General features: G+C 48.3%; 1 protein-coding gene across 2 annotated transcripts in view; it reads left to right on the top strand.

Annotated features, from left to right (window-relative positions):
* Positions 1–1099: 1099 nt before the first annotated feature.
* DVL1 (dishevelled segment polarity protein 1) overlaps positions 1100–12458 on the top strand; it is an 83945-nt gene continuing 72586 nt past the window's right edge. The window contains exon 1 of one of the 2 annotated variants that reach the window (XM_035557635.2): positions 1100–1402. In XM_035557635.2, coding sequence (XP_035413528.1) covers positions 1233–1402 — 170 coding nt within the window. In that variant the 5' untranslated portion in view covers positions 1100–1232. The remainder of the gene's footprint in view (positions 1403–12458) is intronic. The other variant, XM_035557636.2, reaches the window with a different exon arrangement.

A 12458-nucleotide genomic window follows, 5' to 3' on the forward strand; every position in this document is an offset into this window, starting at 1 on the left:
TCTAAAGCTTGCTCTGTGCCAAGCACCTCAATGGGCTCTGTGCCCAACAGGCTTCTGTTGAAGCAGCTATTGAAAGCAATTTTTTTCCAAGCCACGAATCTGTCTCTGCTTTCTTATTAGCATAAGCTCCAGAGACGCCAACTGCACTGGAAAATTTTGTGATCTGCAGAGAATCCATGAGCTCATCGCTTAAACGGAACCCAGCTCGGCTCTGACGAAATGCAAAGGGCTGCTGGGGGGAGGGAGCCCAGCTTTTGAGATACCTGAACCAGGGGAGTCTGCCTGCCGTTACACTGCTGCGAGTAGTGTCAGCTGCATAAATCTTGCCCATCTCTCATAAATGCAACGGAAAGAAGCCCATCACATCTTGTAAAGAGTGCTGAGTTAGAACATAAAGCTTTAGTACTGAATATGTGTGTGGTAACATATATATCTATGTGGTAACATACCTGACCTTTCGTGCTGCCATGTGGGTGATGGTACTGGCCACCTTGGCTAGGGGATGTACCTGGAAAGCATTTACTAACTCCTAGAGGCAAAAAATAAGGAAAGAGGTGTTTATATAGCCCTTGGGGGGCACTTAGAGGGACACTATGTGCTTTTATGAGGCCAAAGGCCTTACACAGGGGCTCTCATGTCTGTGTGTCATACTCCAACAAATCACCACCTGCATCAAAAGTCCCCAAACCGACACGCAGGCAGTTTGTATTCGGGAAAAAAAAAAATAAGGAGGGGAGAATAAAAAATATAAACAAAAAACCCCGCGACGGCTTTCGTGGCCGTTCCCCTGAGGAGGGCTGAGGGGGGCGGCGAGCTGCCGGGGGGCGGCGTGCGAGAGCCGGGCTGCCCGCGGGCAGGAGAAGGAGAAGAAGGAGAAGGAGGAGGAAGAAGAAGAGGAAGAAGAAGAGGAGGAGGAGGAGGAGAAGGAGGAAGGCGGCCTGCCCGCAGCCCCTCGCCCCCCGCCGCCCCCCGGCCCTCGCTTGCCCGGCGCGGCGAGCGGCGGCCGGCGGGGAGGATGCCGGCGGGGCGGGCGGCGGAGGGCTGCCGTTCCCGGCTCGGGCAGCTAGAGAGCAGTGCAGGGAGCCAAACCCCGGCCCCGGAGCTCGCAGCTCCCTTCCTGTCCGCGGGCTGCAGGCGCTGAGCGGAGCCGAGAGGCGGCGGGGCCCCCGGCCGGCTCCCCGCAGCCCTCCTCCTCCTCCTCCTCCTCCTCCTCCTCCTGCCGCCCTCTCCCCATGGCGGAGACTAAAATAATCTACCACATAGACGAAGAGGAAACCCCTTATCTGGTGAAGCTGCCCGTCCCTCCGGAAAAAGTCACTTTGGCCGATTTTAAAAATGTCCTCAGCAACCGGCCGGTGCACAGCTACAAATTCTTCTTCAAATCCATGGACCAGGATTTCGGGTGAGTGGACAGCGAGGATAAGGCCTGTGGGGTGTGTGTGCGTGTGTCGCGGTGCGTGTCGCGTGTCGCGACAGGCGATTTCTGCTCCGCCTTTCCTCCCTTTTCTCCCCTCGCTGCTGACAGCCGGGGCTTTAAACCTCCCTCTGCCCCCCGGGCTGGGGGAGAGGGAGCGAGCACCTGCTCGGGAGGGCGCCTCCTCTGCGGGGCTTCAGCTGGGGCCGGGGGGGGGATCCGAGCCCCGGCCGGGTTGGGTCTGGCCCGGCTCGGCCCGGCCCGGCCCGGCCGCCCCATGCCGCGCACTGCGGCGCCCGCTCGGCGCTAGGCCCCGGGGGGGGGGACGCGGCGGGTGCCGCCGCTAACATGGCGGCCCGGCCGGCCCGGCGCTGGGGTCGCCTCCTTCTCCTCTTCCTCCTCCTTCTCCTCCTCCTCGCCCTTCCTCAGCCCCACCGAGGCTCCGGCTTTTCCCCGCCCTGGCAGCCCGGCGCGGTGCCACCCAGCCGGGCCCGGCCCGCGGCCTCCCGGCGGGGCGAGGAGCTGAGGAGAGCCCGGCGGTGAGGGACGGAGCCCCCTGGAAGCGGCCCCGACCCCCCGAGACTGGCCTCGGGACTGGGGGCTCCTTCACATCACCGTGGTCCCCACACGAGCGTGGGTTTGCGTGCCACCAGGCTTATCTATGGTCGTAATAAAATAAACCAATAAAGAGCCGTTTGACAGCTTGCCAGACAGTAACTTCCAAAAATGTATTAATCCCTTTGTAGTAAATTGCTTCTCTTTGTACTCACATCTGTCACTGGCAAGACAATTTTTAGATATTTAAATGCCTTGCCAGTAGAAGAGAGCAGGTCCGTGGAATACTAATACGGACCTGACCCTAAAATAACGCTGCGATTGAGGTGCCAACGTAGCGTTTGGTCAAATACATCATCATCCTGAGCGTCCCCTTACACGCCATGTAGACTTCTTCTTATCCATGAGACCTGGAGCCTTTCTGTTGTGTTTTATCCACGATGGAATGTGGATATTGTTTGTTGACATGGATTTCTTATGTGGCAATTTGTTAGTATTGGCATGCTGCTGTAGTAATGTTCATGCGTTGACTTGTTGTTGTTCGGGATTGTGAAAACACAGTTTGGGAAACAACTATACAAACTGTTTGTTTTCAAAATAAGGTCTTTGAAAATGTCTATTCATAAATTTTTCTCCTTCACCCTCAAGTGACAGGGACACATACCCTACAGCAGGCTTAGAAATTCTAGCTCTATGTTTTTGTGGTGCAGCCTCAATAAAGGGTGATGGATTTGTTGAGACAGCGTATGTGCTCCTTCCCACTGCTACAGACACTTGGTACGAGGAAGAACGTACCTGTGCCGAGGCATGCTGAATGTTCTGGGGGCATCTCTAAGACATTTGGGCTGTTCTTGATCTTTGACCAGGTAGCAGAGTTTGTAATGTAAATCCTGTGATGGATTCTCTTGTTAGTCTCTAAACTGAAGGAAAAACGATTTGTTCTTGCCTTGTCATGGAAATGGAGATGGTGGAAGATAAAGCGCTGCAAATGGGTGATTAGGTTTAGGACATGTAAATTCTGCTTCTCTTATTTAAACGGCGGTCTCGAATATGACTCCACAAACAAGTTTCTGATTGTGAGGAGGGTGACTGTGGCCTGTGCGCAGTCCAGATCTGCAGTCGGATAACGTGGAACCGAATGTGGACTGATCGGGTAGCAAACAGAAATTTGTAACCATTAGACTGAAAAAGGGCAAGTTCTGGAGAAGACCTCGTAGGATGCTGGCAGGTGAACGAGTAACCATGGGGTAGGTGAAAGTGCGAGCTTGGTGGATGCTCTGTAAATTCATGTTGAGCTTGCCGGGTCATATAGATCTTACCTAATTTTTATGTCCCTCAAAAGCACTAATGGACAAGCTTTGGGCAAGGGTGCACGGGTAGCAGTAACTGCAGGATGGAAGAAATTGGTAACCCAAACCATTTTTTTTCGATAGCACTGGGGGCTGTTATGAAAGTTGTATTACTGCTGGCCTTAAAAAAGGGATCGCTGGAAGGGATACAGCAGCCTGTGATACATGGGAGGTCTCCCTTGTCATAAAAAGCTGTAAATAGGTATATCTGGTGAAATAAGAGCTAAAGGGAGTTATGGCTCTGCCTTACACTGAGTCCTACCTAATAGGAACGTAACTCTGGTGCTGTTTGCGTACCTCACCTGGCATGTTACCTGTTAAATGTCTACATACAAACATTTATAAATTCCATCTGCAAGATTTGTGCTGGGCTTCATGGCTCACCATAGGAGTACAAGCTTCAAAAGAAAATTAGCCTCAGTGTGTGACCTTATATCACTTTAAAATGTTCGCTAAGCTGTAAAAGTAAATAAAGCCCTGCTTTTTCTCCCCGAGCATTTATTCTGGCTGTCAGAGCTCCGCTATTTATTTGATTGTTTTCTCTAGCTTGAATCTTCTGATAGAGCCAAGACCTCCAACTGCTGATAATAGGTGGTCACCATCTGTTTTATTTTATTATTATTTGTATTTTTTATTAGAGCTATATTGCGTGAGCGGTACTTGCAGAGGTGAAAATTCCAAGCTTGCCTTTTAAACCCTTTGCTGAAAGCCTCCAAAAGTTCAGCACGAACTTTACCAGTGGCTCTTTGGCGGCAGAGGTCCAGATCTAGGCAGAGTGGGTTGTATACAGGGGCCTATGCGTAAACCTCACTGACATACAAGCTTCTCCGACTAGCTTTTGGCTTCCAATAAAACTTTTACAGCTGAGCTACGAGCCACAATAAAATCGGATTTATAATAAAAAAGCTGATGCACTATTTCACAGCGCTGACAACAGCACAACCACATCGCAGTTCGTTCTCCTTCCATGCCTGTTGGATGTATTCAGGGTGTTCCTGGCATCTTTTACCTTTCCAGCGTTATAAAGCATCACCTTGTGATAGGCTTGTCTCTAATTCCCGTGAAAAATAGCTTCTCTGTGCTCAGACTGAAGGTGCGATTGATAACCACGGCTCTTCTGAGTGCATCTTCACGAGTATTTCGATCAACTTTCAATTTATGCCACAATCCAGGTTAGAGAGAGCATGCCTGATTTTCCAAACAAATCACATGGACTTTAACACAACCCTGTCTTGAAGGTGTTTTTTTCTGAGCTGAATTCAGAGGTGCATGTGAATTTGCCTGGAAGTTTTCTGGGCAGGTACAGCGGCCACTGTACGCTGATGGCTTCACGAAGAGTCTGTGCGCTTGGTGGCACGTCGGAGAATGATTCCAGTAGCCAGAAGAGGTCTTCTTGGACTGAAGCTTTAGGTAGCAATTCTGGACATGGCATAACTTGAGGAAAAAATGTGATGATATGAATTGGAACAACCTCATTTCAGCTCTGTGCTTGGCCCTGCGTGCTCTCTGTTAGCAAGGACCATCTCCTTCTGGCCTCCTGTTAACTTGGGCAGCATCGGCGTGAGGACCTTCTCTGCATCTCCTCCGATGCGCGCAGCCTCTCTTGCTCCATCCTGTCCACAGGCTCATGTTCTTTAGCTCACATCTCGCCAACCTCGGTATTTTGTTTTTGTAGGAGTAGCTCCCTGGAGGGTGGCTCTTGCAAGCTGTCAGTCAGATTTCTGTTCCTGTCTCACTTGTCAAGCGAACTTTTGTTCCTCTGTGACAATTACTCCTGAAAATCAGGGAATTAGAAGAAATCTAATCTCAATCTTGGCTGTCTCCGCAAGCATTAATAGTAAATACGGGCTTTTTTTCGTAATCTTGTCTACAAACTGACTTCCTGATCGTTGCGAATAGGTAATTACAGCTGCAGTTGCCACTAACCATAAGAGAATTGTATATCTAATTTCTGCCTTATGTGCCTGCAAACGTCCTCCAAAGCAGCTTTTTTTTTTTTTTTTCAGTGTGTTCTGTAAATGGTGCTTAGACGTGGACTACGGTAACGTGTGGGGTTTAAATGCAGCGTTGTGCCCTTCCCTGGTTCCTCGCCTTGCTCGGTGGCTGTGCGCGGCGATAATCTGGCATGCTGGCTGCTGCTTGGCAGGGCGGCTCGCAGGGCCCAGTATGGAGTGAAAAGCACTTCTTGTGTTAGGAAAGCAAATGTTTTCCTGGAGAAGTGGAGCCTCCTTGAGAAGGCAGTGATCGGGAACCGACGCGGCAATGCTGCACATGTTGTTGTAATTAAGGCCCGGCCTTTCCTGGATCCTGAAATAATGCAATAAATAATGGTGTTCAGAAACAGTGGATGTGTTGAATTGTTTCCAGCCTTGAAAGACAGAGCTGCTTGCCGTCGGACGGAGCTGGAGGTGCACCCAGAGCCCTATCAAGCTGTGCCGTGAACGCGGAGCAGTTGTGTGCTCGTGTACCTGTGCTGGGTTACCAGCCTGCCTTCAGCTTTCCTTCTTGGAATGGGCCTGAGAAGAAAGCTGCAGGAGCGGTGAATTTCCTTCTGCCTTCGGTTACATTTTAATTTGCCGCTGTGCCTTGCAGCGTTAATATTTCACTATCAGCAAAGCCGTAGAAAGTAGCTCTAATGTGGAACTTTCACCTCGATTTTCCTGGCAGCGTCCCTTTGATAGCAAACCGTCTTTCCGTGCCATCTCATTCCCAGTGGTGATTTCTGCACTGACTCTTGCTGGGATGGACCTGTCCACGTTCTGCAAGCCCAGGCTTCCCCGTGGCCTCTGTTTTGTGTAGGAATGATGTCATCTGTAGGATGCAGCCTGGTTAACTGTGCTCCCACTTGGACTCGACCCATGGAAGTGCTTTGTAGCCCTGTTTTTATTCCCATCGCCGGGAAGTTAAGCTGGGACATTACAGGACCGGGCTTGCTAATGCGGTAGGATCTGCCAGCGCCGAAATTTAGAGAAGGGGCTGTTTGTGTTGCGTGGTTATGGACGGGGAGCTGTGTCATCAGCTGCCTTCGTTGCTTGCAGCGACTGATTCTTGCCTCTCCGGGGAGGAGAGCGGAGGTTACTTCCTACCGCTGCAACTGCTGGTTCTAAGGTTACAGCTGCGTGTCCTCGCGATGATGTATAATGCAATTTGGTTGATTCTTTGATGATTGAAAAATGACAGATAATGAATGCGGCTAAAAATAAGGCTATGGGTTGTGACGCCTGGGCTCTCATGACTGAAACTCTGACAGCTGCATAAACTGTGTGGGATCCAAATGATTCATAATTAATCCGTGTGACACATCCCATAACAGACGAGCCTATCTGTCTGCTCGTAAATATTTAGTATTTTCAGAGCTTTTCTTTATTGCACTGTAAGGCGCTATCATTAACTCAAGAAATACAGGATTCTAAATGCCTATTATCCAGGCATTCCCAGAAGTTTTAACTCAGTATTTTAGCTTTGAGATTTCATTCTGCGGTCGATGCAGGGTGCCACGACTCCAGCATGAGGCTCGAAGGAAGGACAGCTCTGTCTTAAAAGCGTGCTCCGTACCAAAGGAGGATGTCTGTTCTGCCATCCTCCTGGGTGAGGTTCAGGCCCTCATTCTTTCCATTGTGCGGACTGATATTCTGTTCGTGATACTTCTTCAGGGAGCACTTTGAGGAGTGGCTTTTTAGGCATTCCTTTGGTATCAGCAAAAGAACTTCCTTTTAAACTGTACTTTTAGGTGCAGCTGTTTCTTGCACAGGAATTACTTTTCTTGGGACTCAGTGCATTGGAAATTAGCAAGCGCTTGTGATTTAAAGCAGGAGGAATCCAGTTTGGGTTTGGAATTAAAATTTCTGTTTTTACCCTTACCCTTAAAAGAGTCCGAGCTGAGAAGCAGGAGTCCTGATCGAGCTATGTCTGGTTACGGAGATCCAGAGCAGCTTAATCATTGGGAAGGCTTTTAGAGACAAGGCATTAAAAAACCCACCCATCTCAGCATATTTTTCATGGGGAGAAGTGAGGTAAGAGTTGCCTATTTATAGATGAGGCTTAGAAGGCTGCTGCTTGAAGTGCTGTTTGGACATGGGATGTGCATCACCTAGAAAACAGAAAGTTGCCTGACGTGGCACATGCACAGAACTCTGCTCTCGTGGAATTTAACGGGGAAAGCAGCTGTAAAAATCCCCCAAGCAAAGGAACATTGGACAAAAACGTGGAAGCCTTATTGCTGCCTGCTCTCCATCCATCCGATGCTGCAGCAGTTCCAGGCTCCGCGCTAGCAAAGCCCAACCCTTGGGGCTGAGCTGTTTGCGTGCTCCTTCAGGGACAGGGCAGCACTCGGGGCAAAAGTGTCTTGCAGGTAGGATTCTGCCTTTTGGATGGACTCTGCCATGCTGTGTGATAGTCAGGGTTTGGAGTTTTTTTTTTTTGGTAGTTACTGCAGCAGAGAGTTTAATGAGGTGTTTTTGCTGGTGGTTTTTCCTCTCAAGACTAAAGAGCAGCACGAGCAGATGCCCGCCTCCATAGCAGGTGACAGGATGGTATCGTAGGTCGGTTACAGGGAGGAGATCGGCCGTCTTAAAACAGAATAAAACGAAGGCAAGTGGTTCACATTTCCATTAGTAAATACGGAGCCAGTGGCCTAACGTGCAGGGGGGGCATGCACTAAAAACAGCGGGTTAGGAGAATGATTTTGGCAGCTCTGTGGCAGAGGGATCGCTACCTCCAGAGCGGGTGTGTGGACAAGAACTGGACAAGGGATGTCGAGGCAAATGCGATGATCGAAGCTCTGGAAGAAGTTCCGTGAAGGGAGAACCAACAAAGCTGGGCTTCCTGAAGATTTGTCCTTCCAGCATTAACCCTCTCTGTCTCCCCCGTCCCTTATCTCATGGCTTTGTCAGTTCGTAGATGTTTGGAGGCATCTGAGGTACAGTTAGCCTGAAAAAAAGGCAGCAGTTTACTAGGACACGAGGTTAAAAAGGATCGGGGCTTCCACGGTAATGTACCATATACGGATTTGCAAATGCCTATGGCATATTTACTGAAAATATCTTTTGGATGGCGAGTGTGTTTGAACAGATGGAGCAACAAATGGGATCCTTTGAAAGAGTTTTTTTTTTTCCCTGTGCCCTTTTTGGCCACGTTTGCTGGTCTGTAGGCTAGGAGGGAAGGATTGCATAATAGTCAAAGTTGTCTTAAGGTCACGCTCGGGCAGCTGCTCCGTGTGAAGGAAAGAGGCACGGCTGACCGAGAAATGAACGCAAGGCACGTCACGGCCCGTGGCTCGGCTTTGTGACCCTCCTCTCCTGCTGCTGCCCGCTCTGCTTTCGTGCCGAGGCTGTGTGGCGAGGTCGGTGGCAGCTCTGCCTGGCACTGAGCCTGCTGAAGTCACCAAGTCTCAGCGTTTCGCTGGATTTTAGCCAGTTTCCACGTGAATTATTCTGTCCCGTGAGCAATGCTGGCGTGAATGTGAAGCTTGCGATGAGTGCAGTGGTAGGAGAATAAACCTTTTTGATAAAGGCTTTCCTAAAAAAAAAAAAAAGTGAAAAGCAGGTGAAGAGGTTTTGTTCAGAAGATGCTGGGATTTTTCTTAGTCCTTTGAGACAGCGAACAGAACCGAGAACGGTGACTCTGACTTTACCATGCTGTGATGGGTCGTGGTTCCTTCCAGCTTTCATGGCACTCGGCGTGGTCTCTTGGAGGTTTCGGTGCTGTAAGCATTGCAGAAGTCTTGGTCTGCTGTTCGTGGAGGAGCTCGGAAATAAAGGCCAAGTTTTAGCTTGATTCAACCAGCTAAATCTGTAACAACGTTCTGAAAATGGGGATTTCTAAGACCAGGGCCTAGGGCTGGGTATCTGCATCAACAGCAACCGCGCAGAGGCTGTCAGGAGGAAGGAGGGCGCCTGGGGCCGGTGGGGATGGTTCGTCAATACCTGCAGAAAGCCGCAGAGTACTGTTACTGGTGGAAGAAAATGGGTAGCACTGAACTGGAACCTGGGAAATAGAAAAAGAATGGCACCGAGCCACAGCTGTAGGCTTGGACCCGGCAGAGTGCTTGGGCTTGCTGAAGTGCAGCGCTGAACCGGGGCCGGTGTTAGCTGCTTGCCTAATGAGAATAGGCTTTATTCTCCGAGGTTCTTCCCTTTTTTCTCTGCTGAAATTTATAAAGCTTTTTGTTTATAAAGAGGCTGTGCTTCCTACTGCGTGTATTTATACAGCAGCCAGTGCTGTGGTGCTGTCCTGTTTGCTGACATCAGAAAGCACCATTGTAGTGCAAATAACAAAAATATGTACAGGAACACCAGGCTAACAGCCCCCAAAGCCCAGGCTTTGTAACCACACTAGGTTAGCTTACACATACTTTGCCAGGCTGATTCTGATAGCTGTCTACAGTACAAGTCGCTGCTTATTTTAAAGTCCCTACTGTAATGTAATTTAAATGCTTAAAACAACCACTTTTTCTGCTGGAACCTGAGGACTGCTCTGCTCCGAGGGTGGAGTACGTTATATTTATTAAAAGCTAATGCTATGAAAACATGCTAAAGGGATACATCAGGTTTGGTCTGCTTCCTGTGGCTAGTGATCTGCAGTGGGACAAGTTAGAAAAACAAGTTTACTACTGTTCGTTTAATGAAACCCTCCCCATACTGTGTGCACTTTTTTTTTTCCCTCTTTTTTTTTTCTTCCAGTGCTCAGGCTTCAGCATACACCCAGCCTGTACGGCTGCTGGGAGCATTAACCATCTCGATAGGATTCAAGTTCGGCAACTTATCTATGAACTTGCTAATGAAAATTGGCCTGCGAAGTGGCTTGAATTAAATGGGATTTATTAATAATGTTTTTTGAAAGATTATCACCGTTCTAGACTGGCACAGGAGAATGAGCAGGCAGCTAGGCACCAGGAGGAGATCCACGTTCAGCTCTTAGGAATCGACCATAAGTAGCAACGAAATAGATTACAATTTTGAATTCAGGAATTCGTTTACGTGCAGTATTAAAACCTGTAAAGATTTCCATTGTAGAGTTGAGCTGAGTCCAGCAGGCTCCTTCCCCTTGAATTCTGCTTGCCTTCAAGCGCATGTCTGGCATTTTGGAAAATAGCCTTGTGCGTGCTTGCATGTGAGATCGCACTTGAAGTGCAGTCTGAGAGGTGTTGCCGTGACTCTGTGCAACCTGGGCAATTATCCTTCTGATTAGTACCTCCAGAGGATCCGTCGGGAGCCCCAGCCATTTATTTCAACTCTTGTGCCACAGCGCTAGGTGGAACGGTTGTCCAGGGGGTGTTTATGAAACGCAGGTTGTGATTTTTCCATGTATGGCCTCACTGCTAGACTTCTCTTTCAGGAATCACAATGGCTGTTTCAATTTAAAGTCTTGATAATTAAAATTACTTCCTTTCTCTTTTTTTTTTTTTCCGCAGTGGTTGGGGTTCCAGTGTATTTGGCTCATTAGCTACGTTGTTGTTGTGCTTGATACGATCAACAGTAGATTTTCAGCCTTCATCTCTATGTGAAATTCTTCCAAACGATGATTTTTTCCCCCCTTAAGTTCTGGCTATTCTCACAGTCTCTCTGTTTTACTGTAATTCTTTCATTGCAAATAAATGTTGAGTAAGAGTATCCAGCAGTGCCTTTATGCAGCTGATGTTTGCCTTGAGAACGTGCTAGACCTCAGGTAACTCACAGTATTTTGTAGTCTCCCCATTGCACTGCCTTTAATGCTACTTGGTGCAATTTTAACATGTGTGGGACGATTATTTTCGATTTCAGCAACGAACTGTGTTCACAGCCTGGTCACCGGCCTTTGAAATGAGGAAGGCTGAAGCTTGTATTCCAAAGGAAGCATCTCCTTTTGTGGTGTATGACTTTTTCAGCTCGTGTTTGCAACATGGCAAGCTTTTCTGATTTAAATTTACTTAAAGCTTCTGCAGGTGGATGTTTTCTCTCTGTGTTTATGGTAAGCTGAAAAGGAGCAGCATTATCCTTGAGACTTTGAGCAGCATAAGAGGTGTTGGTGTCCAGTCCTATCCAAAGTCAATTAAGATCAAATATCTTAAAGCCATTAAGCCCTGATCCCCTTTCTTAGCAGGCTCCTACCTCTCTTAACGTGCCCTACGTTACTGGAAGAGAAGCCACTAGAATCAGCTGACGGATCCAAATGACGGTGCTGCCTCACCCGACGCAGCCCTTCACACAGGTTATTACGCAGAGATTTCCGGGGTCTATTTGGGAAGAAAGTCAGAGAGAGGAAGCTAAGTGGCAAGTACGAAACTTCCCGAGTAAAGTCAGGATCTAGAAGAGTTTCGTTCCTATTTTCTGTCTTAGTGGGAGAAGGAAGATGGCTCGATCGAGATTTGAGTGACTTGAGCACCTATTTTGCGCATACTGGAGGTAAAGCCAGCTTTGTTCTGTCTGCACCAGATGATCCTGAGGTCAGCAAGTAAGTTTGGAGGGTTCCTTTTGCTTTGACATCCGTACAAACCGGAGCAATGCTGAGCACCTCGTGCTGAAACGCCCGAGGAGAACCTGAGAAGGCACAAACAGCGATAGCATCCTTTCAGCAACTGATGGCTGCAGATAGACTTAATTTGTCCTTTGTTCCTTGAAATCTAGCTTTGCCCTGCTCCTGACAGGGCTCAGCCTGTTGTATACGGAGCATGTGGTGCTGTTTCCCATCCTTTGTTTGAATGTTTTCGGTGGCTTGGCTGTACTGAATAATGGAGATGAGGTGAATGGCCTCTGGTGAAACAGGACACGGCACGGAATTGAAACACATCAATATTACTTGGTCCTGTAGTATTATTTTTTAAGCTTTCTTATGCCTCGCAGTTTCTCCCAATTGGCTCTGTTGTTTGCATTCTTTTTGCTTTTTTTTTCCGTGTGGTTTACTAAAGCTGAAGTCTGTAAACTACTAGATTGTACTGAGCAGAAATCTTTCCTGGTGCAGTTTTTTGGACAGTTACTTACAATATCCAGGATCGTATCTTTTCTTTGGCTATGTTATTTATCAAGAAAACAGCCTCATCTTTTGCTAAACGCCTGCTTTATGTGCTCTAATTGTGATATTACAGGATACCATTGGGGTAAGTGATTAAGATACTCTTGCGAGAAGGGATTTGTCCGTAAGTGAATCCTCTGCTCTGGTAGTCT

The sequence above is a fragment of the Cygnus atratus genome, chromosome 21 (assembly GCF_013377495.2).
Source record: "Cygnus atratus isolate AKBS03 ecotype Queensland, Australia chromosome 21, CAtr_DNAZoo_HiC_assembly, whole genome shotgun sequence".
NCBI classification, from domain to species: Eukaryota; Metazoa; Chordata; class Aves; order Anseriformes; family Anatidae; genus Cygnus; species Cygnus atratus.